Source organism: Neophocaena asiaeorientalis, unplaced genomic scaffold (genome assembly GCF_003031525.2).
Source record: "Neophocaena asiaeorientalis asiaeorientalis breed wild unplaced genomic scaffold, Neophocaena_asiaeorientalis_V1.1 scaffold689, whole genome shotgun sequence".
NCBI classification, from domain to species: Eukaryota; Metazoa; Chordata; class Mammalia; order Artiodactyla; family Phocoenidae; genus Neophocaena; species Neophocaena asiaeorientalis.
In genome coordinates this window covers 73,457-100,977 of record NW_020175666.1, presented here as the reverse complement: position 1 = coordinate 100,977, position 27,521 = coordinate 73,457, and the positions used below count along the sequence as shown (strand labels likewise).

The window sequence follows — 27,521 nt, the reverse complement described above, 5'->3', positions numbered from 1 at the left end:
CTACAATTTTAATGTGACAATAAAAGTAGAATGTAGTCGCTTTTGGAATTATCTGGAAAATGCAACAGACTAGATGCATACAAAATCAAATAATTGTAGCAACAACAATGTGGCGTTCCTTAATCTTAATGGATTGAGACAAGAATCTCAGAGTCAAGGTTCAATGTTTATAATCCAATCCCTAATGAATAAGCAATATCATCATTAGGCTATTGTCTCAAAAAACGTAATTTATAAATTAAATTTCTACAGATTACAGAGAATATGAAAGCTCAAAATGACTGTTTTTAGCATCTCGGAAACTTCCCATTAAAATATGATAAAAAGAGAAACCTAACGTGCCATCCTTGAAACCGATTTATGTCTGAACTATACCAACAACAGAAACTCTGAAGATGGTGTCACTTAAACTTATATTGTACCTTATTTTAAATAAATACCCTATTATTTAAATACTAGTTTCTATTAGGTTTGGTCAAATATATTCTATAATTATAATCAAAATCTGGAAAAACGCATGTTTTCTTTTTATAATCAATACAAAAACATCGTGTCACTCAAGCAAGTTATTAGACAACTTACCGCAATATGCAGTATGTTGGTGGCTTACTGATAACAGAGGATCTATACAACTGTTTATAACGGTTGCTTTATAGTCACGAGTAGCATTCTGAGTGGTATCATTACACTGTCAGTATACTTTAGTACACTGAGTAAAACAGTACAATCACACTTGAGAACAAGCAACCAGATGCATGTTATTAACAATCCAATTTAGAGGTTTAGCCATGGTTTACTCAGGCACTGGTTCACAAATATTTTTTAATGCTTACTTTTCTAGTCTTTGGATCTTAAGAGTGGGAAATGAAGTTAGTACCATCTAGCCCAACCCTATTTGACGAATAATCAATTCTCCTTTACAAAATTACCAATAAATAATTCTCTTATCAGTAAGCTAAAAGACCTTTCCCCTCCATATATATATAATGTTCCTAACGCATAATAGGATTTCTAGACCCTATGGCGCTCTAGGCAATCCTCATTTTAGATATTAAAGTTTGTTGAGAACTGATGAATACAATAGGTATCCGGTGGGTCTGACTACACAGATAACGGGACAATCAATCCAATAATGTAAGTTTTTTTTGTTTTTGTTTTTTAAAAGCCTGGTAGAAACTGAGCGAAAGGGCAATTTTGCTTTTGTTAATGCTTTTAACAGTAAGACAGTGTGACATAATAAAAATACTTTTGTTCTTTGTTCCAATGCCTGGCACAAAGCTAAAACCCTTGGAATTTCCTGATAGAAGTGTCTTGTTGTTCATAAGGAGCCTCCTTTCCATCACACCTGAGTTTAGGCTAATGAGGGGACCTAGGTGGGTTGGGGGGGACCCAGAAACTTCACCATGGGACCCAGTCAGCACAAAGACCAAACACATGGTTAGAGAGTTAGAACTTTCAGCCCTCCCACTCTGTACCCGCCACCTCTGGGGAGGGGTGAGAGTGGAGGGCTAGAAACGAAGTTCTATAAAAACCCTTGAACAACTAGATTTGGGTAGCTTCCAGGTTGGTGAACACGCTGATGCCCAAGGGTATAGAAGCTGTTCACCTACCAACACGGGGCTCTCCCCATACCTTTGCCCTGTGTATCTCTTCCATGTGGCTGTTCCTGAATTTGTATCCTTTATAATAAACTGGTACATGTCTAAGTAAAGCATCTGAGGAAGTGGTTGTGGGAACCTCTGAATTTGTTGTCTGCCAGGCAGAAGTGTGGTTCTCCTGGAGACCCCACTTGAGGCTGGCATCTGAAGTGGGAGCAGAATTGTGGAATGGAGCCCTTAACCTGTGGGGTCTGGGCTAACTTCAGGGGTTAGTGTCAGAATTGAAATGAACTGCCAGATACCCACATGGTATTGGAGAATTGGCTGTGGTATGGAAAAACTGCACACACAGGTTGTCAGAAAATGTCACACAGAAAGGTACTGATGTTTTAAGCAAAAGTTGAACTGAGGAAACAACACACTAACTGCATTCAATTCACAGGTCTTCATGGTATTTTACGATATGAACACCATAATTAGTACATATACCAGTACTCAAATATGAATAATTATCATTTAAAAGCCAACAGAAAAGTCAGGGTAAGTGGCAACTGTACCTAACATTTATTTATAAAATTACATTAGGCTTTGTTAATCGACACAGCAATTTATCCTCAGTTGGAACTTATTTGCTTCTGTTTTATTTGCTTTACTGAAAATCTGAAAGTTATGCTCAATATCCACATAGTCAATTTTCATATTTTTTTTCACATAAATGTTCACAATTTTCATAACATTAACCACACATCTCTAGAGCCTTCTGTCTCAAGAGCCTTAAGAGCTCTAAAACTTTGAAATATAGATGATACAGAAAATAACAGAAAACTACTAGATAAAGTAAAAGAAGGTAATTGTAACCTTGGCTAAGAAAGACTATTTTAATTTAAAAACTTTCGACTAATTTTTAACAACTGTTTGAAGAACATAACCAATGTTGATATGAATAAAGGAATTTAGAAAGACTGGAAGGTAAGGGGGCTCAATAGCAGAACTTTTGTGAAAAGTAAGTTTGACAGATCCATATTATGGTTACATATAAAATTTAAAACGTCTGTACTTTGGAGTATTAGTGGAAAGTGAAATATTTTGTATTATTCCAAGTAATCTGTAGCTAGTTTATTGACTATAAAAAAAGCTCTATTATTTATTACACAATACAATCCTACTTCCATTAAATATAATTAAGTTCAAATATGCCAACATTTTACATTAAATGTTGATTAAACTTCTCTATATACTTAACCTGTATCAGGGACATCAGTGGGTCTCATAATTCTCCGAATCTGCTCCATGGATTGCAAGTCTGGTGACAGTCCTATAAATGAAAAGACGACTCATAGTACTGACATCGGAAAAATTTTCACTCAAATAAAAAGCATTTAATCAAAGTAGATTTACTATGTGAAATTAAAGATATTTCAAGTGTTCCTTTCAATGTTACCTTTAATATATTGGGTTATTAAATAGAATCCCACTTTGATACAACAGAACATTACCATTAGGTCTTCTCCATTTTTTCCTACCAGGGGAATAAAACTTTTCATTTCAAAAGATTTTTCAAGGAAAAAAAACTCCTACCACTCTTCTTTCTTTCCAATCATTCCCTGCTCTTCACAGGAACGCACTCAATTCCAATCCTTCCTACTAAGAAGTTTTGCCACTTCTTACCACTTAAACATGTTTACTTAAAGTGCTCACCATGTCCCATTAAGACCTTCCTACATCCCACTCCAACATGCTCAATTTCTTACATAAAAGCATAATTGTTGATCAGAAAGATAAACAAAAAGCACATGAAAATACTTAGAAATCTTTTAAGTAACCTAGTATTTCTCTTTGGTAGACAATTCATGTCTCACATTCCATATTCACATTGCTACATTTCTATTCTTAACTATACTAGTGTGCAAGAGCTACAATTTCTTCCATGTTTAGTATCTACTGTAAAATGTTTCAATTAACATAGTAAATTATGTCCTATCAGAGAATAAACAATTACTACCTCAAGCCTAGATAAGTGCATCTATCTGTCTTTTAGCATTTTTCTACCTTAATTCTTCCTGCACACAGATGAAAAACTAATTTTCTTATAGTATTTTCATTAAACTATCTCCCTGTACAAAAACCCAATATGGCTATTAAACCATTCAAAAAACTCATTTGCTCAGTGTTCAAACCTCCATAATCTGATCCCATCATTCCCCATATATATTTGACATTCTAGTTAGGCCAGTCCTCACACATTCCTTCAACTAGAAAGACTGTCTCAAGTCCTTTTCACCTCCAAAACCCATGCCTTTCTGTAAATGTCTGCCCAACAATTCTCTACCTTTCCTGACTTTTCACTATAATCACTGTCTCAACAAATACATATAATTAAATTCCTTTCATTACTCAATTATCTGTTTCGAAAATGTTTTATCAATAGGTTTTAAATGCCTCAAGATAGCCAGATCATACACTATCTATATATTTGCACGGCATCTAGCCAAGTGCTAGACACATGTTAGTTTTTCAAATGAACTTTCATATATTCAAGGTTATTTAACACGTTATACAGAATAATTTATCATTCTACTAAAAAATTATTTTTAGGACTAAAGCAGACATATTACATAAAACCTAGAACTCTTGGCATGTGAGAACATTAAACATTGAGTTTAATATTATATATATGTTATATTTATATATTTATTTATATAACATAAATATATTTAATATTATATTTGGATTCTGATGAAAAGTATTTAATAAAGATGGGAAAATGGTCATGATCCTCTCATTTTTACTGACAGTAGAGGTATCCTTCTGTCAAAACTGAGGCAAAGGAAAGACATTTTTTCAAGCAAAACTCTGGTTTATCCTCATATGTGAAATTCTTTAAAGACAAGTACTAAATTTGCATTTTCATCATGTAAATAACCACAAATTTCTAGTTATTAAAAGACATTTTAGCCATGTTTAAAACAGTTTTAATCACTTGAGTTTTCAAATAAGCACTGCTTTGTTTTTCCACAGCATCTCAATTATTATAGGCCTTTTCTAAATAATGGAAGAAAAAGAAGAAAAACCTATAAGGTGAATTTATTAGTCTACCTCCATGACAACAGAAGATCTTCTCATCCACAATGGCAGCTATAGGCAGACAGTTGAAACAATCAGTGAAGGTCTTCCACAATTTAATATTAAACCTTCGTTTGCCTATAAAAAGGACAATAGAATAAATCTAAAACTGTTCTCATTAGTTCTCTAACAGCAACAGACTTATGAATGATCCCAATTTTATGTTTATTTAGCACTTGTTTTTTCTATAATGAGTGTGACTTGTATACTTTTAAAAAGGTAGTAAGTATAATAAACATTCAGCACCTTCAGTAAAATTACAAAGACTACAAATATAGTGCCAGGTGTTTTATGAAACAAATCAAACACTTTTGCCTTTTAAGGTCACTATAATATAGCAACTTTGAAACAATCTAATAGACTATTAGTTTACTTTTTCCGTTCAAAATGTTAAATACCTAGCCAAGTAAGTAAGCAGAAACGAAAGGGGTGCCTCTGGAGACTGTCCGCTTTAACTCTAATGCACTGGTAACACGGCATAAACTTACTGCCAAGAAAGGAGAATTTCCAGGTGCTTAACTGGCATTCACTTCTGAGTAAATTTTTACTTGGCACCATAGTAAGTATAAGTAGAGACACAAAGGCTATGATTTTCCTGGAGTCTAGCATAAAGAGCTACAACAAGCACAATCTCAAGAGCACGTTCACCTTTTTGGAGTTACTTGATTTTTCTGAATTTGGCAGTAAGTTGCAACAACTAACCCAACGGAGGGATAAAAAGACACAAAGCACTAATTTCCTATGCTTTTATGCCATAACCTGCCCCTCAATGAACAAGTATAACTCAAAGTGTTTACAAGCTGCTCTCAACATACATTTCACTTGATGTCACTTCTATCCTTGAGGATATTCAAGTCCGTATTTTATCCTTTAATAATATACCTCTATTTCTAATGTAGCTTTAGAAAAGTGGTTGCAGCTTGATGTACTACAATCCACTTCCTGTCTACTGGTCTGATTTAAACAACTGAAACCGTAACAGTACACGTTAGAAATAAAAATGCAATATGTAAAATCAAATACAAAATCACTCCCACTAGAATGTAAACTCCATAATAGAGATCATCTCTCTTGAGCACTGCTGCATTCCCAGTATTTAAAATAGTACCTGGCATATAATATATCCTCAAACATTTGTCAAATAAACGATTACATGAATCAAGAAAATAGGGGTTCTAAAAGGACTCTACCATAATTAAGGATGGAAAAAAGCAAAAAGCGATTCTAATGGAGAATTCAGCATTAAAAAACAAAATTCAATTTGAAAATCACTGTTAATTGGTTCTAAATTTAATTAACCAAACATGTTCATTCACTCCCATACTCTAACAAAAGCAAAACACCGAAGTCAAATGTAGTAGGGTAATTCAGTAATTAACACTTGGAAACACTACCACACAACAGCGAATCAGTGATTTCTTACTGATGAAAAAGAGTACAACAAAATAAGGACATCCAGAGTATTCAATATCCTTATCTCTCTAGTTTTATAGGCACAGATTAAAATTCTAATAAACTTCAACGTTTAAATAATTTTATAGAACTTCTCAATATTCTTTGTGACACAGGGTCAATAAGAGTTTCTGTCATATCACAAGAAAGTTGAGAGTTAAAACCTTAATGGAGACTAGAAAACCACAGGCTACTGTCTATAGTGACCTCTGTTCCACTTGGATATTTTTACTATATAAACTAATTATAAGAGGGCCTTTCAGCTGAGTAAGCTGCAATTAACCTGAAACAACATGACCAAGGAGATCCCCAGGAACCAATTTAATTAATAACATGTTTCCCAGTTTTAGGTTCCTCTTTTATGTAAGGCTCTCTTCTTGGGCTTCTGTTTGACAGACCACATTTTTAAAAACTCTGAATTGAAGGAACTCTTTTGAAATGGAAAACTATTAGGGAATTTTTCCTTTAATAAGAAATAAGCTTTTATTTTTACTTACATTCATCATAGAATCCATAAATGCGATTGATGCTAGCACACTCATGGTTTCCTCTTAAGAGAAAGAAGTTCTCGGGATATTTGATTTTATAGGCCAACAGCAAACAAATGGTTTCCAAAGACTGCTTTCCTCTGTCCACATAATCTCCTAAGAAAAGATAGTTGGCTTCTGGGGGGAAACCTCCATATTCAAATAATCGCAGTAAATCTGTATACTGTCCATGAATATCTCCTAAAAATAGAAAAAAACAGTTTTAGAAAATTTATGGTTACTGTGGTACACAGACAGCTTCTATGAAATGATTCTCAATGTTTATACCCTTATGTAATCCTCTTCTCTTGAATGTGGGCTGTAGCTAGTGACTTACTTCTAACAAAGAGGATACAGCAAAAGTGAGATGGGCTTTCACTTCTGAGATAAAGTTACAAAAAATTGTAACTTCCCATCTTGCTTGCACTCTCTCTTGCCTTCTCTCATGCTGGATGATGAAGCCACCTAATGGAGAAGCACATCTGGTAAAGAACTAAAGGAGGCCTTTGGTCAACAACTCATTAGGAACTGAGGTCCTCAGTCCATTGGCCCATAAGGAACTGAATCCTTTCACAATTGAGCCCTGAGATGACTGCAGGCCCAGATGACATCTTAACAGGCTGTGAGAGACTCAGACCCAAAGGACCCAGCTAAGCTGTGCCTGAATTCTTAACCCACAGAAACTATGAGATGATAAATTAATGTTGTTAAGCCACAAAGTTTTGGGGTAATTTGTTATGCTAATACAGTTACACTATCTGGTAGTTTAACTTAGGTCCACTTCTTTATACCTAGTAGTGAGCAAACAGCGAAAACTTAGAAATATTTAGTATAAATAACTTCTACTACCTACAAATTATTCCTGTATTAAAGCATTTGAGTATCTTGTTGAGAATATGACTCACTTTAATTTTAAGATGACATAATTTGCTTCATTTCCACAGAATTTCAACTACCACCTCTTACTTACAGGTGATACTCTAAGCTAATTAATTTATTCAACATTTACTTAGTTAATATCTCTTAATTGCTACGCACTGTATAAAGGAACACCAAGTACATGACTTAATAAGCCACATAAGAGGAAAAAAGTATTTAAAGAGCACACTATGCACCTGCAGGTTACATGGTGTGAATGTGGATCACTAAAAACATGCAGGGGAATGAAAAGGTCTGCATATAGCAAATAATCCTTGATTGAACAAAAGCTGACGGTTAAGTTCATAAAAGCTAAGTGACAAATACAGCTACTAGAAGAAAAACTGCACTATCAAACCAAAAGTCAGTGTAATACAGCATTTATACCACTTCCCATGTTATGTGAACTACAGAAAAATGCTTTCTGTGCCAACAGTTTTTCTAGCTTTAACAATGCAATCAAACTGGGACAAAGTGAGAGAGTGGCATGGACTTATATCTACTACCAAATGTAAAACAGATAGCTAGTGGGAAGCAGCCACACAGCACAGAGAGATCAGCTCGGTGCTTTGTGACCAGCTAAAGGGGTGGGATAGGGAGGGTGGGAGGCAGATGCAAGAGGGAGGAGATATGGGGATATACGTATATGTATAACTGATTCACTTTGTTATAAAGCAGAAACTAACACACCATTGTAAAGCAATTATACTCCAATAAAGATGTTTAAAAAAAATGCAATCACTCAACTAAGGTTAACTTTTTTTTTTTGGCAGTACGTGGGTCTCTCACTGCTGTGGCCTCTCCCGTTGCGGAGCACAGGCTCCGGATGCACAGGCTCAGCGGCCATGGCTCACGGGCCCAGCAACTCCGCGGCATGTGGGATCCTCCCGGACCGGGGCACGAACCCGTGTCCCCTGCATCGGCAGGTGGACGCTCAACCACTGAGCCACCAGGGAAGCCCCAGGTTAACTTTAACTAAGGTTAAAGTTTTAGTTTTTGGCCAAAAGCCACTGTAAGACTTGAAAGATCAAATACAAATTGCATAAAGTTATATAATCTTCAAAATAAATTAAAATGATCACATCTAAGTTAGAAAACCATGGATATTGCCATACTGACCTCCGAAATTCTATACCTGTTTTTTCTAACCAGTGTACTGGAATGCCCTTTCTCCAGATCCTAGACAACAATAGGTATCAATTTTTGACATTTTTTTTTCAATCTGATCAGAGTTCCAGATTTATCTTTAAATTGCATTTCACTGATTACTGGTGAGGCTGAGGATCTTATGTTTACTGGCCACTTTAATTTCTTCTCCAATCTGCCTCCACCCCCTAAATTTTATCGTATTACCTTTTTCTTGTTTCTAAGAACGCTTTATATAGTGTGAACAGCAATCTCTTAATCTGTTGTATATACAGCAAACATGTTCTTCTTGTCTCTAACTTGTCATTTTATAAAAGTCTCAATTTCTATAATTTAATGCAATAAAACCTAGCAATCCTTTTTTTAACAAAAATTTTTAGGTGTTTCCTCAATCATCTTCAATGTAAATATAGGATTCAAAAGAGATTGTTTCCTACTTTACCCATTTACATACCACAAATTTTCAGTGGCGCTTCCAATTCCAAAAGAATAGGCTGGCTGAGAAAGATCTCCCGAGACTTGATACATAAGCCCCGAACTTCTGCTTCAGTCATCTGCACAATCTTTCCTGGACGACATCCTCGTACTGGTAAACAATAAATAAAATGGTCAGTTTTCTAAAATTTATCCATAAAATAATAATTCTTAAAAAGGAGTCATGCCCATATTTTAAAGATCAGAAGAGTCACGTAGGCAGCAAACTACCAGATATCCTGTTGTGTCCCATGGCTGACAGTAAGGCTGACAGTAAGGTTATTCCATGACCTCTGGCTTTTCTCTATCTCCACTGTTGTGGTTTCTGACGCTCCTCAAAGCTGCTGCCATGGAAATGCGGTCTTCTTTGTTCTCCACTGGCCAACTTAAAGCCTCACAGCCCAAGCGACTAAGACTCATTAATTAATATGGTTCTCAGTAACTTCTGGGATGGAGTGGGGAGGAATGGTCCATGGGTAGCTCCTTATTTGCCCTGCTGAACTCAACAATTATTTCCTCTCATCATTACCTTCTCCACTGGCTCTTTCTCTTTGGATACACTGCTAGCTCCCATTCTATCTCATTTTAAAAAGGAAACAGAGACTATACTTCTATATACTCCTATCACTTCCCAGTTACAATTAAGTCCATGAATTTCTTGCTAAAAATTGCTGATTCCTTTGTCAGGCTGAGATAGGCTTAAAAAAAAAAGTCGTTCCCCCCCCCCCCAAAGTCTTTTCGTGTATATATTCCATAAGTATAGTAATATATAAGTAACAAGGAGGTAACAGAGCCAACGTTGAAATGCGTTTTAAGCAAATATGACAGTTAATAAGATCATCTCTGAAATTCAAAACAATTATCAGCAGAACTGCCTTTATTATAAGAACTTAGCATAACTTCTACATTAGTATTAGTTCTTAAACATCAATTACCTACTTCCCATAAACATTTGAATTTTTTTAAGATGAAAAAAACACATCTAACTTTGTATCTTCCACTAAGTATCTAGAATACTAGCTTAGATTCAATGATCTGCAATAGGAACAATTCTTAATCTTGGTATGAAATTTTTTAAGATTAATTAATTTATTTGGCTGCGTTGGGTCTCAGTTTATCAGTCAACTGATAAAAAGGAATAAATCAAGGCCGCCCGTTGGCCATCTGTATATCGTCTTTGGAAAAATGTCTATTCAGGTCCTCTGCTCATATTTTAATTGGGTATGAGTTCACTTTTATCCATAAAGATATCCAACTGATTTAGCACCATTTATTGTAAAGATCATCCTTTCTCCACTGAATTGCATGGCTAACTTGGTAGAAAAATTAGGTGACCATACGTGAATGGGTCTGTTTCTAAACACTCTACATAGTCCGTTAACCTGTTTATTTCTACATCAGTACTATGCTTTTTTTTTTTTTTTTTTAGTTGTGGCATGTGGGATCTAGTTTCCTGACTAGGGATCAAACCCAGGCCCCCTGCTTTGGGAGTGCGGAGTCTTAGCCACTGACCACCAGGGAAGTCCCAGTACTATGCTATCTTAATTACTATAGTTTTTAATAAAGTCTTGGTATCAGGTAATATAATCATTCTCATTTTGTTAAGATTTCCTGGGCTAATCTAGGTCCTTTTGCATTTTCAAATATGTTTTAAAACTGGCTTGTCCCTTTCAACCCTAACTTGTTTTAACTGGGAATGAATATGTAAGTCTAGGGAGAATTGATACCTTAACAATACCGAGTCTTCCAATCCACGAACATAATATTTCTCCTTTTATTTAGGTTGTCATGTTTGTCTCAGCACTGTTTTACAGTTTTTAGTGTGGCAGTCCTGCAAATTTTTCATTAAATTGATGGGAGGTGAGGGGCGCTGATACTGTAAATGTGTTTTCTTATTTCATTTTCCAATTGTTTAATATTAGCATATAGAAATAATGGATTTTTGAAAACCGACTTTACTTCCTATTCTAACAGTTTATACATTCCTTTGTAGTTTCCAAATATATACAATCATGTCAGCTGTGAAAAGCCAGCTCTACCTCTTTTCCAATCTTTACATCTTTTATTTTCCTTCCTCACTGAATTGACTAGGACCTCCAGGACAATGTTGAATAGAAGTGGTGCTAATGGTCTTCCCTGTCTGGTTCCTGAACTTGGAGGGAAAAACATTCAATTATTTCACCATTAAGTATGATAGCTATAATTTTGTACATACTCGACTAGTTTGCTAAGACCTTTTATCATGAAGAGTCTTTAAACTTTGTCAAATACACTATCTCATTTATTGAGATAATCATAATTTCATCTCCTTTATTCTGTTAATATGACTTATACTGATTGTGCTGAACTTGGATTCCTAGAATAAGTCCCACCAAATCATGACATTATCTTTCTTGTATATTGCAAGATTCAATTTGCTAATATTTTGCTCAGGATTTTTGTGGCTATATTCCTGAGAGATAATGGCCAGTAATTTCCTTTCCTTGTTATTTATCAGATTTTGGTATTAAGGTTGTGCTAGCTTAAGAAATCAAGTTGGGAAGTGTTACCTTTTTTTTTTTTTTTCTGTATGAGACTTTATACAATTGGTAAAATTTCTTCTTTAAATGTTTAGGCCACCAGTGAAACCATCTGGGTCTGGAATTTTCTTTTTGAAAAGTATTCTAAGTACAAATTCATTTTCTTTAACAGATACAAGACTATTTGGGTTTTCTATTCCTTGTGTCAGTTTGCCAAGGTTAGTTTTTCATCTAAATTATCAAATTTATTAGCATTAAGTTATTTAGAATCTTATTATGCTTAAAATACATATATTTAAAACTTTTCTCTGAACCATCTGAGAATAGACTGCATACATCATGCTCTTTTACCCCTTAATACATCAGTATTATTCCCTGATAGTATCTCTTACACAGCCACAATACAAGTTATCAGATTCAGGGAATTTAATATTTACACCAATCTTTAATCTGAAGAATGTACTAAAGGGACTTCCCTGGTTGCGCATATCTGCCTGCCAATGGAGGGGACACGAGTTCAAGCCCTGGTCCGGAAAGATCCCACATGCTGCAGAGCAACTAAGCCCTTGCGCCCCAACTACTGAGCCTGCGGTCTAGAGCCTGATAGCCACAACTACTGAGCCCACGTGCTGCAACTACTGAAGCCCATGCACCTAGAGCCCGTGCTCCACAGCAAGAGAAGCCACCGCAATGAAGCCAGGCAATGAGAAGCATGTGCACTGCAACAAAGACCCAACGCAGCCAAAAATAAATAAATATATAAAAAAGTTAAAAAATTAAAAAAAAATAAAGAATGTACTACAATTTTAGTAACTGTCTCCATCATGTCTTTTACAGCATATTCTTCCACAGTACAGAATTCAATCCAGGATTACATTATTGCATTATTTGTTCAATCTTTTTAGTCTCCTTTAATAGTGGTATCTCCTATATCTTTCTTTTTCTTTTTTTTTTTGCGGTACGCGGGCCTCTCACTGTTGTGGCCTTTCCCGTTGTGGAGCACAGGCTCCGGACGCGCAGGCTCAGCAGCCATGGCTCACAGGCTCAGCCGCTCCGTGGTATGTGGGATCTTCCCGGACCGGAACACGAACCCGTGTCCCGTGTATCGGCAGGCAGACTCTCAACCACTGCGCCACCAGGGAAGCCCTCCTATATCTTTCTTGATACTGGTAAATTAAAAAAAATTTTTTTACATTATCAGTCTTTCTAGGGGGTTATCAATTTACCAATCTTTTTAAGGATTTCATTTTTAAAAAAATCATACATCTTTTTATTTGATTTCTGCTCTTTTTTATTATATCTTTCCTTCTACCTTTTTTGGTTATAATTTATTCTTCTGTTGTCTTGAAATAGTTTAATGTTCAGCCTTTTTTTCTAATATATACATTTAAAGCTATATGTATCCCTCTAAGCACTGCTTTTAGCTGTAACTGTAAAAGTTTTAACACATATTTTCACTATTATTTAGATCAATGTATTTTATAACTTTCACTGTTATTTCTTCTTTAGCCAATAAGACATGTGAAAGTATTTACATTACTTAATTTCTAAATACCTGAGGATTTTCCAGTTATATGCTATTGATTTCTAGCTTATCACCAATGAATTCAGAGAACATATCTGAGATCTCTTTCTTTCAAATTTAGAGATTTGCTCTATGGTACAGTATATTTTAGTAAGTGTCCATACATACTTGAAAAGTATGTAATATCCTACAGTTGCTGGGTAAAGCATTCCATGTATATCAATTAGGTCAATTTTACTGTGTTGTTTAAATCTTCTAGATCCTTGCTGATTTTTTTTCTTGTTTATTAGTTACTGAGAAAGGTGCATTAATCTTCTATGGTTGTAGTTTTGTCTATTTCAAACTTTTCGTTCTATCAACTTTTCCTTTTTGTGTTTTTGACCTATATTATTACATACCTAAAAAATTTAAGATTGTTATATCATCCTGTTGAATTTATTCCCTTAAATTGTGCAATGCTCTTCTTTCCCTCTAGTGATTCTTCTTACCTTACAGTCTTTTTCCGGCATAAATATATAGCCAACTCAGTTTTCTTTCGGTTAGTATGTGCATAATGTAGTTTCCTCATTCTTTTACTTACCCATCTGTGCCCTTAAATTTAAAATATGTCCCTTGTAAACAGTATATGGTTATGCCTTCTGAGCTTTGTCTGGAGTGTTTGCTCCTCTCACATTTACCATAATCATTGGGAAAACTGAGTTGAAGTACACCATCCTGTCGTTTTGTCTCATCTGTTTTTTATTCCTTTCTCTTTTCTTACATTTCTTTGGAGTAATTGCTCATCTTTTATTATTCCATTTTCTCCTCTATTAGCTCTTTAGTTATATATTCTTTTTCTTTTGGCGCTTACTCTAGAGAACATATGCACTTGTGACTGATTTACCACTCTCCAGACTTTTGCTCTACAGTTGTCATATATTGCTCCATTATATTTTAAACCCCACAAGTCACAATCATTATTTTAAACAGTCCTAATTTATATTTATACACATTTATCCTTATTGCTATCTTTCATTTCTTTCTGCAGGTCTGTGCTTTTATGTGCGATCATTTTCTTTCAACATGAACTTTCTTTAGCATTTTTTAGTGCCATCTATTATCAATAAATTTTCTTAGTTTTAGTCTATCTTTATTTTGCCTTCACTTTTGAAGCATATGCTCACTAGATTTAGAATTGTAGGTTAGCATTCTTTTTTTTTCTTTTAGCACTTTAAGAGGTCATTCTATTGATTTCTGGCTTCTGTAGTTTTAGGTGATATATCAACCATCTCTCTTATTATTGTCCTGAAGGTAATGACTTCTTTCCTTTGGGAGCTTTAAAAAATTTTTTTTCTTTGATTTTAGGAGTTAAGTCCATGATGGGTCTCAATATGACTTTATTTACATTATTCCCACTTGGAAGCCAGAGACCTTCTTTAATCTTGTTTTGGTATCTTTCTCAATTTTGGAAAATTCTTGTTTAATATATCTTCTATTCCACATCTCTTGCCCTTCTGGGAATCCCATTACACATGTTAAACCCTTCCATTGTCTTCTGTTGCTTTCTTTCTGTACTTCCCCTCTATTTTTTCTCTCTCAGCACTGCATAATTTCTACTCAACTCTTTTTTTCCCCTAGTTTACTACTACTCTATTTTGCTGTTTCTAATTTGCTAGTAAATGCACTACCAAATTCTTAATTTTAGTTAATATATTTTTTTAGTTGTACAGTTTCCAGGTCTGAAAAAATTTTTCTTTTCCTCTTTACCTTGAGCATATTAAATCAGTTATCTTCAAGTCTGTGTGATAACTCTAATATGTGAATTCTGTGGATTTATACCTTTTTCTCCTCTTGATATTTTGGTCCATTAATCCTGTTAGCATTCCTGTAGTATTTCACTGAATGAAATATTTGATTATGGATGAAAAACTACAATTTCTATATGACATCTTCCTCCATGGAGGGCTGCTTCCTTTAGCAGCAGAGTACCAAGGACTCACCCACATTTTCTTTTCTTTTTTTTTTTTTTGGCTGTGTTGGGTCTTCACTGCTGCACGCAGGCTTTCTCTAGTTGCGGTGAGCAGTGGCTACTCTTTGTTGCGGTGCGCGGGCTTCTCATTGCGGTGGCTTCTCTTGTTGCAGAGCATGGGCTTTACGCACGTGGGCTTCAGTAGTTGTGGCACACAGTCTTAGTTGCTCCATGGCACGTGGGATCTTCCCGGACCAGGGCTCGAACCTGTGTCCCCTGCATTGGCAGGCAGATTCTTAACCACTGTTAAGAATTCTTAACCACTGTGCCACCAGGGAAGCCCCTCACCCACATTTTCTTGAGGGCTGGTCTACTTCATTTTGCCCTCAATTTTGGAGAGAGGCCATGATGGGGGTCTCAATGGAAAACTCAGGGTATAATATGGCCTCTCTTACTTCATAAAGACTGAACTTCAACTTGTGCCATGCTGGTACTGTGGGGGATGCTGGAATCTCTGCTCATATCTTTAGCTTCCCAGACACTGTTTTCTTCTGGTTTACTTAGAAATCTTCCCTTGCACGTGTGTATCTTAAAAATCAATGAGCTTAGGGGGACCTGACTGCAGATTTTGAGGTTAGAGTCTATGTGATTCTCTCCTCTTTTGGACTTAAGTTTCAACTGCTTTAGTTGCCCCAGACTTCCACCTGTCCTCTTTAGTCCAGTAAGACTGCCACTTTTTATTTGGAGTCTATTCCCCTATGCCTCCAGGAGTGACTGTTGAACACACTGGTGCTTTCCTTTTCTTAAAGATCAAAACCCTCAAGAATTTCCTGTGTTGGTTGCTCTTCAACAGTGGAGTGGCTGCTCAAGTGAAAACAGAGAAGTACACAAAATATGATCATTGGGCACACACTAGAAATTCAGACGCTTACATGAAGAATTTTGAGGAATACCTTGCCAAGGACTAGACACTACTGGCCTTAACCCCATATGTCGGCTCAGCAAATGAGTCATTCAACTTAGGTGGAAGCATCAAGGTCTCCTGGCCCCTGATAAAATAATCTTTCTGCACAATCATGTTTACACCAGAAAAGGGGGAAAACACTAAGGCCTGAGGGTCAAATTTGATCCAATCCCTGTTTCTGTGTGACCTGTGAGTTAAGAGTAACTTTCATACTTTTAAAAATAGTTGGAGGGGGAGGCGGGGGAAGAACAATACTCTGTGACACATAAAAATTATATCAAATTCAAATGTCAGCGTCCATAAGTAAAGTTTTACTGGAACAAAACCACTCTCATTCATTTACGTATTACCTATGGGTACTTTCACGATACCACGGCAGAGTTGAGTAGCTGCCATAGAGACCACATGGGGCTCCCTCATGGCTTCGCACTGCTTCCCAGGGTACTAGAAATTGCAGAGATGCAGTTATAACCAACAGTGTCTTCAGCATCTACTTACTGCTGTGCTGCAACATTTTATTTTACTTTTATTACCAGTGCATACTCATCATGTCAAAGGAAGAAAACTGAAATATGAATGTCTAAGGCCCAGTGGAGTGTGGATTATTTTGTTATTGAATTAGATGACTAGGCATTGTATTTATGACATTATAGCTGTGCTAAAAGAATAAAATGTTCACATTAGGAAACTAAGTACTTCATCACATTCCCATCTCAGAGGAAAGTAACAATCAAAAAAAATTTTTTTAATTGTAAATGGAATCTCATCACAGCAGAATTTCTTCACAAAAATAAAAATGAGGCTGCAATGGAAGTAAGCTTCCAACTGGTTCATGTATTAGAAAGCGAGGAAAGCCATTTACTAATGGTGAGTTAATTAAATCATATTTGTTTGGAAAAGCCAAAGAAGTATGTCCTAAGACTATAAACTTGTTTAAGACTACATATTTATTAGTCCTTCCGTAAAGACAGTTCTTGAAGGTTGAGGACACTGAAAGCAACGTCGATAATCAGTTAAAAAAACAAAAATGATTTTGAGTGGTTTCCTTGGCTCTAGATGAGTTCACAGATATTGCCAATACTTAGCTTTTGCTCACTTGAGGAGCCAATGCTGAATTTGAAATGACTGAAAAGTTAGCCTCTATGAATAGTCTGTGTGGGACAACCACAGGCAAGAATACTTCCGAAGGGACTTCCTTGGTGGCACAGTGGTTAAGAATCCGCCTGCCAATGCAGGAGACACGGGTTCGAGCCCTGGTCTGGGAAGACCCCACAGGCTGCGGAGCAAGTAAGCCCGTGCGCCACAGCTACTGAGCCTGCGCTCTAGAGCCCGCGAGCCACAACTACTGAAGACCGCGCACCACAGTGAAGAGTAGCCCCCGCTCTCTGCAACTAGAGAAAGCCTGTGCGCAGCAACGAAGGAAGACCCAACGCAGCCAAAAATAAATAAAATAAATAAATAAATAAAAAGAATACTTTCAAAGAAGCTAAAGAAACAAACCCAAAACATGATGGAGGTAAAAATACTCATGGGGCAGGAAAAGACTTAGTTGGACAATTTAATAAGGCTTGTGAAAACTGAAGGTGTTTAAAGCTTACGGTGCAATCACTCAGTGGAAAAATATTGAACCAGTGGTATCAATGGTGTACTTCATCAGCTCTCATGAACTTAACCATTGTCAGTTACACAAATGTTTGTCAGAAACAAAAGCTGAATATCCTGACTTGCCCTACCACACAGTTCAGTGGTTTAATAGTGATAAAGTTTTATTGTGACTTTTTTGAGCTGAGGGCCAATATTGACATTTTTCTGAATGAGAATCACCCTCAATCACTACTATCGAGCACTGAGTAGGTTTTATAAATTAGATCTTGCTGCAAACCTGATAATGTTTCTTAATAATTCAACCTAAAATTAAAATGTGAAAAAATACTTATGTGTGAAACATACACTATGCAAAGTCACTCTGACAACTAATGTTGCTTGTAATCACAAGCAAATGTCAGGTTGCTTTACACAGTTCCAGGGCTGTCAAATGTTAAAACAAGTGAGATCTTCATTCCCTCACAGATTTGCACTGGACACTATTTTCTAAGCTCCAACCATAGTTCTTACAGCATTCTTTAGACCTCAGTGTTGGTGCAAAATAAATCAAAATCCATTTAATTGTGCAGGTGAGGAGCTTCCACCTAACCTCTCACTGGAATTGACTAATGTGCAATGTTATCACATGATAAAAGGCAAATACTAAGAGAGGACTAATAAAATTCTATAAATACCTCCCAAGTGATGACTAAAATCACTTAACTAAAACCACATGCTTTTGGATTGATAATAGTTTCAGTAGTACCTACCTATCTGTGTTAAGACACCTTCCAAGATGAAATACATAAAATCTCATTATAGATCAGCATTAACAGATGAACACTTCCAGTTGATTTTGAGGATACAGAATACTAACTTTGAACCTCAATTAAGCAAAATGTTCTCTTCCCCCAAAAGAAGTCCCTTCTTCTCATGATTACAAAAAATTATACTCCATCATTATTTTTCAAATTTCATATTCATGTAAAAACCTTTTCAATGCAGGTTTGTTTTTTAAATTACAAATGCTGTGTGTTATATATGTCTGTGTTGTGTATACACTAAATTTTATCTTTCAATAACCATCTGCTATTTTCTCCAGCAAGTTCTTACTAATAACTGCCTTCTCTAAAACAGAAAGAATGCCAAGGAGAAAAAAACACCTAATTCCACTATTACATCTGCCACACGAAATCTTAGTAATCTTCATTAACCTTTAACATTTAAAACGCTACCCTACCAAAAAGATTCACTCAAGGTTACATACTAATCAACAGCAAAGTTAATATAAATCCAGATTTCCTAAATTTTTTTCTAAGATGAAACAGCAATTTCTCCATATTTAGTATGAGTCTACTTTAAGCCACAAAAAAGGAAAAAAAGTAAAATTTTTACAGTTGGCTAGAATGGGGAATTTTGGTTTTAAATGAAAGAATTAAGCCACTGCCATAATTTCAATTTATCTTAAGTTTGCCTGCTTAATGTGATTTGAGCCTACAGATGGCCTTCAGGAGCTCTGTATAAAAACCCAAACTGTAATACTGTGTATGCACATACACATGTATACTTTTCTGATAAGTCCGGGGCTTTCATGATTTCTCAGAGGGGTCTGTGTATTGCCGTAAGTTAAAAAAATCATTCCAGGTAAACTAGTAAACAAATAGATAATGAAAAAAGAGTAAAGAAGAAAATTAACAGATACAGGGGAGGACTAGACATTTCAGGAACAGAAGAAGGGAGAGCCCTAGTCCTGTGGTTCTCACGAGTGTGATCCTTTTTCACTGTGTTGACATCTGCATGGTGCAAAAGCAATGGTGATTAAAACACCTTAAAACACCAACACCTCAGCAGAAACCAAATCAGAGGCACTAAATTGCCACACACAGCGAAACAAAAAAGGTCCAGTTTCAATTAAAAATGCCCTTGCCCTTGATTAAGCAGTAAAAACAATCAATTTTCTTACATCGCCACCAACAAGTATACATCTTTTTAATATTCTGCATGATGAAATGAAAGTATCCATGAAGCATTTCTGTTGCATATCAAAGTACAATGGTTGTCTTCAAAAAGAGCACTTGTATGACTGTTTTAGTTCCAAGCTGATCTAGCTACTTTCACAGACCATCTCTTTTACTGGAAAGCACAAGTGACAAACTATGGTTATTCACACTTAAGATATTTAACAGATACTCTTGAAAATGAACAAAGTGAGCCTGTCACTTCAAAGAAAACAACTGACAGTATTTGTTGCTAGTGAAAATTAAAATTTTGGAAACTTTGTATCCAACACCATGAATTTGACAGCTTCTTCATACTTAAGGACTCTTCTGATATCTTGCTGTAATATTAACAAATGTGAATTTTTTGATGTTGTATAAAATGTGTCAACATTTGAACATCTGCATAAATCAGCTTAACCAGTATTTTCAAAATGACCAATGCATGTTACAAAGTCATTTGTAAGATCCATTTAAAATGCAAGATAGATAAATGGATTTTAATGTAAGAGAACAGTATTTCAGATTCTACATTACAACTAACCTTTAAGAAATTATCACTGTCGATTTCTGGTATAATATTAAAGAATATTCACCATTATCTAAAAAGGCTATTGAAATACTCCTTCCTTTTACAACTTTGTATCTGTAAAAGTACAGATTTTCTTCATATACTTCAACAAAAACAATGTAAACTGAAGCAAAGCAGATATGAGAATTCTGCTGTCTTCTACAAAACCAGACATTAAAGACATGTGCTTATCACTATTATTTTTGTTGTAGAAAACAAACTCTGATTATGTAAAATGAACAGGTTATTATCGTTATTTTACACGAATTAAAGAATATTTTTAAATTCTTAGTTTTAATTTCTAACACAGTACTGATAAATAACTCATACAAATCAAAGTTCTTGTCCTCAGTTATTTTTTAAATTTTTTTATTTTTTGCGGTATGTGGGCCTCTCACTGCTGTGGTCTCTCCCGCCGCGGAGCACAGACTCCGGACGCGCAGGCCCAGCGGCCCAGCCGCTCCGTGGCATGTGGGATCTTCCCGGACCGGGGCACGAACCCGCGTCCCCTGAATCGGCAGGCGAACTCTCAACCGCTGTGCCACCAGGGAAGCCCCTCAATTATTTTTATGAGTACATAGTCGTCCCAAGATTCAAAGTTTGAAATCCACTGCTCTCTGGCCCCTAGCCAAAAGAAAGCATACACCAAATCTCCTTAAATCACCTTTCACCATTTAATTCTGCCTAAAAATATCTCTCCCCCTCAGCACCAACATTAATATGTCAAACCAGATTATAAATTCTGAATAACGGGAATAGGAAAGAAATGTTTTATACATACATACATACATACATACTATGTATGAGTGGTTGTATGCAACAATGTGGAGGGCACATCTGTTAGATCCTCACAAGAAATAGCCTTCTCAAAAATTCCTTTGAGGAGGGTCCAGGGTTCAGTAGCGTAAGAAGCCCTCTATTACCTTACACTCAGGTTTATACTAAGCAGTAACAGTAGCTAACATTTTCTGAGCTTTTATTATGGTCTAAGCGTTCTACCAGTTTAATTGTTACAGATACATTATGAAGCAGGTCGATTATCATCCTCAAAATGCAGAAGAAACTGAGGAAGAGCTGAAATTATAATACATGCAGAACCTGTACCTTTAGAGAGTATAAACATGGTCCCCCACTATATCAGTACTTACTGAACTACCTTGAATAAACACTTAATTGAGTATATATCTGTTATCATTCAGGATTCACATAACTATTGCAGTTAAGGTCTGATGTTCATAAAATATGTTCCTTTCTGTCATTATATAACTTAGATCTTTCTCTCACTTTCACTCCAGAAGTCTGGTCATTTTCTTTCACTACTCTGGCTCAATTATTTGATACATATTCAAACACAGATGAACCTACAAGTACCTATAAAGTTTCCCTCTCAGTTTACTATTTAAAATAAAAAAGAGCCATAATAACTGCTAAATATTAGAGAAAGCTATATAATAGATGTCCTTAAATATGAAAAATCACCTTTTTTTTTTTTTTTTTGCGGTACGCGGGCCTCTCACTGTTGTGGTCTCTCCCATTGCGGGGCACAGGCTCCGGACGCGCAGGCCCAGCGGCCACGGCTCACGGGCCCAGCCACTCCGCAGCATGTGGGATCCTCCCGGACCGGGGCACGAACCCGCGCCCCCTGCATCGGCAGGCGGACTCTCAACCACTGCGCCACCAGGGAAGCCCATGAAAAGTAACTTTTGATTTCTCTAAATCTTGAAAATAGTAGGTAGGATTAAGGGAAAAGTTAAAATGGTGTTAGACAAGCACTCAAAGCAAGAAAATGTTTTGATCAATAGTTTGGAAATTGACTAGATGGGAACTCAGGCATAGTCTGATGAACATTCTAAGGATTAAATTCCTTTATGGGGAATAAACTGTGTCAAAACCTCCAAATTACACAGTGCCAGCATATTATCAAGACCCAAAGGCAACATTCCCACCAGACTGCGCATGTAACATAAATACCTCTATTTGTCTTTGCACAGATGTGGCTAAATTTGGGAAGGAAGAGCCCTGAGGTCAGTGACTATTAGGAAGGTTATGTATGTCCTTATAAATCACTTTGCTATACACGTGAATAGTGGGTAGGCAGATTAAAGGACAATTGTTCCTGTCCTTTTACTACTTTTTCTACTGCATGACAAGTACCCACCTAGACCAGGAACTGAATTCCTCCATTAAACTAGGAAAAGACTGGCAACTAGTTATTTGTACTTACTTAACTTCAGAATGAGTTTCTGCATTTTAGCCCCCTACTTCTAATTGTGGAATAAAGACAATTTCTTAAGCATTTTCATTCTATCTTAAAGATGGAAAATCTCTGAGGTACAGTGTATTTCAGAGAATGAGGTGTAAAAAAAAAAAACTACATTTCACCTACCAATAACCAAGACTTCAAAGGTAATCATATTCAATCTTGGGGGAAGGTGGAGGGTTTACAAAAAGAAAGAAGAGTTGTAACCTTAATCTCTTTCTGCTTCCTATCTTCACTGATCCTCTATTTTCCCAGAAAGAATAAGCCTTGAAATGGCTACTTACAGCTGCTAGAGGAGCAGTGATCGCTGCCTGAGGGTATAAATTTGTACTCACTCAAAATTAAATCCTAGAAGATTAAGCTGGGAATCCCTATCCTCCACCACCACACCACCGCTAAGCCTACTGACATTTACAAACCATTTCTTCTTGCATCCCTATAGCCCAAGATTTCCAGGATCAAGGCTGTTTCTGAAACTGAGATTTTAATTATTTCTAAATATCTTGACATTCTTAACACTGACGTTACTTTACCTGTTAAAAGTTGTTTGAGAACGTATACTACTGGAATGGCTACTCTGTTAAAAGATAAATGTGGATAATAAGACCTAAGATGCAAAAAACCTATTTGATAAAATTTACTATCTTTACCTCACTAATCCTAAATCTTAATATAATCCTGTCTCTAGACTCAAATATAAATAGATTTCTAAATCCCAATAAATCCTAATCTTGGTTTAGACATTTACCAGAAAAGCTCCAGCTCTGTATTTTCGAATAAAATAAAAGTACTCTGGACTACTTCTTCAAACTGTCAAAATTTCCCTCACCTACTGGAACTGACAAGAAAACCAAGCAAGCAAGCAACCAACCTAATCCCTGAATCTCTGAACAATGTAGCATCTTTATGCCTTCTCTAGCTTCTCATCTAAAAAGAAGCAAGAGAAGAGAGAAAGTATCCCTAAGACCATCTCCCTATTCCTCAACCTGCTCTTTTTTAACAGACCTGGCCTTGGGTCTACACAACAACACTATCCCTGCAGAAGTTGAGGTTGCCAATACCAACTAGCACTTCCTTCAAACTGCCTAATCTTTAGACTGCTGGGTCATAATTAAACAATTTAATCAGAAAAGAGGCTTTACCCAGTCTGGCAGTTCCTCAAAAGGTTAAACAGAGTTACCATTTGACCTAGCAATTTCACTCCCAGCTACATAGCCAAGGGAAATGAAAACATATGCCCACACAAACACTTACACATGAACATTCATAGCAGTATCATGCACAATGGCCACAAAGGGGAAACAACTCAAATGTCCATCAAGTGATAAATGGACAAATGAAATGTGGTATATTCATGCAATGAAATATTATTCGGCCATAAAAGGAATGAAATACTGACACATGCTACAACATAGGTAAACTTTCAAAACGTTAAAAGAAGCCAATCACAAGAGACCACATAATGTATGATTTCATTCAGATGAAATGTCCAGAACAAGCAAAATCTATAGACAGAAAGTATATCAGGGGTAGCCAAGTACTGGGAGGAGTGGTGAAGGGAAAAGGGATTTGTTGGCTAGTGAAAACAGGGTTGTGTTTGAGGGTGGTGGTGGTGAAAACTTTCTAATGTTGATTGTGGTGACTGATGGTTGCACAACTAAAAACCACTCAATTATACACTTCGAACAGGTGAAAATGTATGGTATGTGAATTGTATCTCAATAAAACTGTTGGGAACAGAGCTGGCACAATCTCAACCATCGGGAAGCAGTTTTCCACACAACCCTCTTCCCAAACAAGCAGGTTCTACTCAACCTTTTTCAAGTCCTCCAAAATAAATTCAACATTTATAGTCTGAATAAAGCTCCCCAGGTGATTTCTCTATACTCCCACTGCCATCCTAACTCCTTTTGGAACTGTTGATCAAAGTAAAAAGCTTTTACTGGATTTTCCAGGATACCCATAGGAACTAGCTTCAATTTCAACAAGAACGTGGTAGCAGAATCACTAAAGTAGGCATCTTTGGCTTTGTGGTTAAGTAAAACTTAACTCAAGAAAATATACTGGGACTTCCTGCCATGGCCGCTGAGCCTGTGCGTCCGGAGCCTGTGCTCCACAACGGGAGAGGCCACAACAGTGAGAGGCCCGCGTACCAAAAAAAAAAAAAAGAAAGAAATATACTGAAGGAACATGAACTATCCAAACAATAAATTAGTATACTGTTTTGCATTAAATAATAACAAAAACTTTAAACGTAAAAGGCACTTTGGAAGTGAACATCATTTGGCCACCTAAAAAACACAAAGAAACTCATAAAATTACTAAAAGTGTTATAGCTGATTGGTAATAAAAGTTACTTAAAGGGTTATAGCTGACTAGCAATCTGATGTAATAAAAAAATCAAGAATATGTTATGGAACTACAGTCAACATTTTAAAATGAGATCAAGTCCTGCTGATTTCCCCTCCCTTGTACAATACTTTCATTTAATACTGAAAACAAACAAGCAAAAAACCTAACTATAGCTATTCTGCTAAGCAGCTTTACTTGAATTTGAGTTAATAATTAGCATGTAACATCACTGAAAATCAAGGCAGACAAAAGAATTCTTATTTAAAGATTAAAAACAATTATTTATTAGAAAATCCAAGTCTGTTAGGATGTCTTTGGACAGGTCTAGATTTTGGAAAAGGGAAGGAGAAGAGGAGAATTTAAGAATCCCAGGGAGGCACAGTCAAAACTAAACATACTTCCCGGGATTAAGAAGCAAGTAATGGTACTCTTTACTGTCAGAGAGCAGGCTGAAAAAGCCTGAAAGTCACTTGTTTAGACTGGGAGTTCCCTGAGTGAAGAGACTGTGTCTTATTTTTGGATTCCTGGTGACTGGCACAAAGCAGGTCAATAAATTTCCCCTTGCTAATTTAAAAGGGGAAAAAGTCTGCAAAATGATCATCCAAAACCAGAACCCAACACGTATGTAATTTGAATTCACAGAAACAAACAGAATCACTTAGCCTATTTTCCTCACCATATTTCTCTTAACAACCTTGAACAATCCACTAGTGAAGTTTCTTAATTATCTATAATCTTAAAAGGGTGCATCTGACTTAAAAGATCCCATATCAAAGATTTAAAAACACATACGTCTGCTGTGTTTTATGCCTATACAGTATATAAATATGTAAGTTTATGTAAGATAAAAATAAAGAAGTTGAGATACAAGCATCAGATTTTTAAATATTTAAGTTTACAAGCCAAGTTCATGGTGAGCATAAACTTTCCCCAAAGTTAACAAGATATTAAAATTTTTAAATAGCTACACTTCCCTCTTATAACAATGCGTAACTACAAAAAATACATACACTTTTTCAAAGCAAATGTCTCACAGACCCAGTAAGATGTTCACATCTGTTAGAGTCCACAAAGTCTTAAACAGTGAACATTGACTGCAGGCACCAGGGGGCCTCCCAAGAATAACTTGATAGTAAAGGAAAAGGCAAACGAGTTCCTGGTGAAACTTTGCTTCTTCTTCAGTCTTAAGAGACTCAGTCTTAGACTGCTGGAAGGCTTTCACATCTGGAGCAAGTATACTGTAGTTTGTTACACAACGGGTACACAGAGAACTGATAAAATACCGACACTTTGGCTGATAAAAGGAACTAGCGCCCTCCCTTCTGCCCCCCAATCACACAATCTTCTTCTGCGATGATTTTCCAAATGTAAGTACACACTGTTTCACGGTGGCAAACAATTATCTTCAGGAAATCTGAAAGCCAGTAACAATGGATATGTAATCCTTCCACGGTTTCTGACAGAGAGAACAATAATTTATTTTTTTAAATGGCATAATTTCTTTCCTACACACTCACAAAGCAGCTAGTGATGACGCAAATTTTAGGGTAAAGGGATTCACTGGCAGAAGGCAGCGACTGACTTTGAATAATACCCTGGCCTCTCCATCTCTTCCCTTTCCCTCAATCCCCGACCCTAACATAAAACTATCCAATTATACACAGAAGGGCCCAGAAACTTCAAAAGCTGCGAAGACCTGTAAATATCTTTTAAACACAAGAGAGCCTTTACAATCGACCTTTTCTAAGTTTGTGCAGAAATTAAATCCTGCTCAAACCTGCTAAAATTCTCAAACCCAAAAAACAATCCCTTCAGCAAACGTGTCTACATATTTCTTGCGTGCATCTTCAGCTCGGTCAAAGACTTTTGGCTTACTATGCTTTAAAGCTAAATAATACATGGGCGGGACTCAACTCCCGCTCACGTTATCTTCTTGAATAGAGTTTGTCCTGTAGCATCATGTAAAAATGCCGAACAGATCAAACAGTCGACTCAAGGAGAAGATTTTTTAAAATTCACTCCGGTAACAAGAAGCGGAGGCATCCAAGGGCAAGGCACAAAGAGAACAGAGAAGAAATACACGTCCCACGGGCGTACAATGCCCCGGAGCACGCATCCCGGCACCCTCCTCGCGAAGGGTCACCCGGCACCCCCGCCGGCGCGCCACCGTGCGGGTCCCCGAAGGTCCGCTGGGGCACTACTTGCCTGCGGGGACAGCCCCTGACGCCCGGCCTCCCCTCGGCCGTGTTCCCGGAGGCCGCTCCCCCCGGCCCACCAGCTTCTTCGCCCCCTCCTCGGGGGCCGCCTCGGGGCGGGAACGGGGGGTCCCCTCGGGCTCCGGCGGCGGAGGAAGAAGGAGGGCTAAGGGAGGCGCCCCCTCCACGCGGCCGGCCGGGCCCCGACTCACCCTCCAGCAGTCGAGTGATGAGACTATCCACGTTCAGCTCCCCGTCCGCCATCTTGTCGGCACCAGACGCTCCTTCCCAGCAGCGGGAACAAGGGCTTCTCGACGGCGGACGCTGCGGCGACCGCTCGGCGTTCCCTCACCTAGAAGTCACGCGGC

At 36.9% G+C, this 27,521-nt stretch overlaps 1 protein-coding gene across 2 annotated transcripts in view; it reads right to left on the bottom strand.

Moving 5' to 3' along the window:
• Nucleotides 1-27,521, bottom strand: part of PPP1CB (protein phosphatase 1 catalytic subunit beta) — a 37,730-nt gene that overhangs the window by 9,380 nt on the left and 829 nt on the right. For both annotated transcript variants that reach the window (XM_024731522.1, XM_024731523.1), the window contains exons 2-6: nt 27,366-27,505; nt 9,219-9,350; nt 6,671-6,901; nt 4,695-4,799; nt 2,842-2,913 (exon numbers count right to left, since the gene is read on the bottom strand). In XM_024731522.1, coding sequence (XP_024587290.1) covers nt 2,842-2,913; nt 4,695-4,799; nt 6,671-6,901; nt 9,219-9,350; nt 27,366-27,417 — 592 coding nt within the window. In that variant the 5' untranslated portion in view covers nt 27,418-27,505. The remainder of the gene's footprint in view (nt 1-2,841; nt 2,914-4,694; nt 4,800-6,670; nt 6,902-9,218; nt 9,351-27,365; nt 27,506-27,521) is intronic.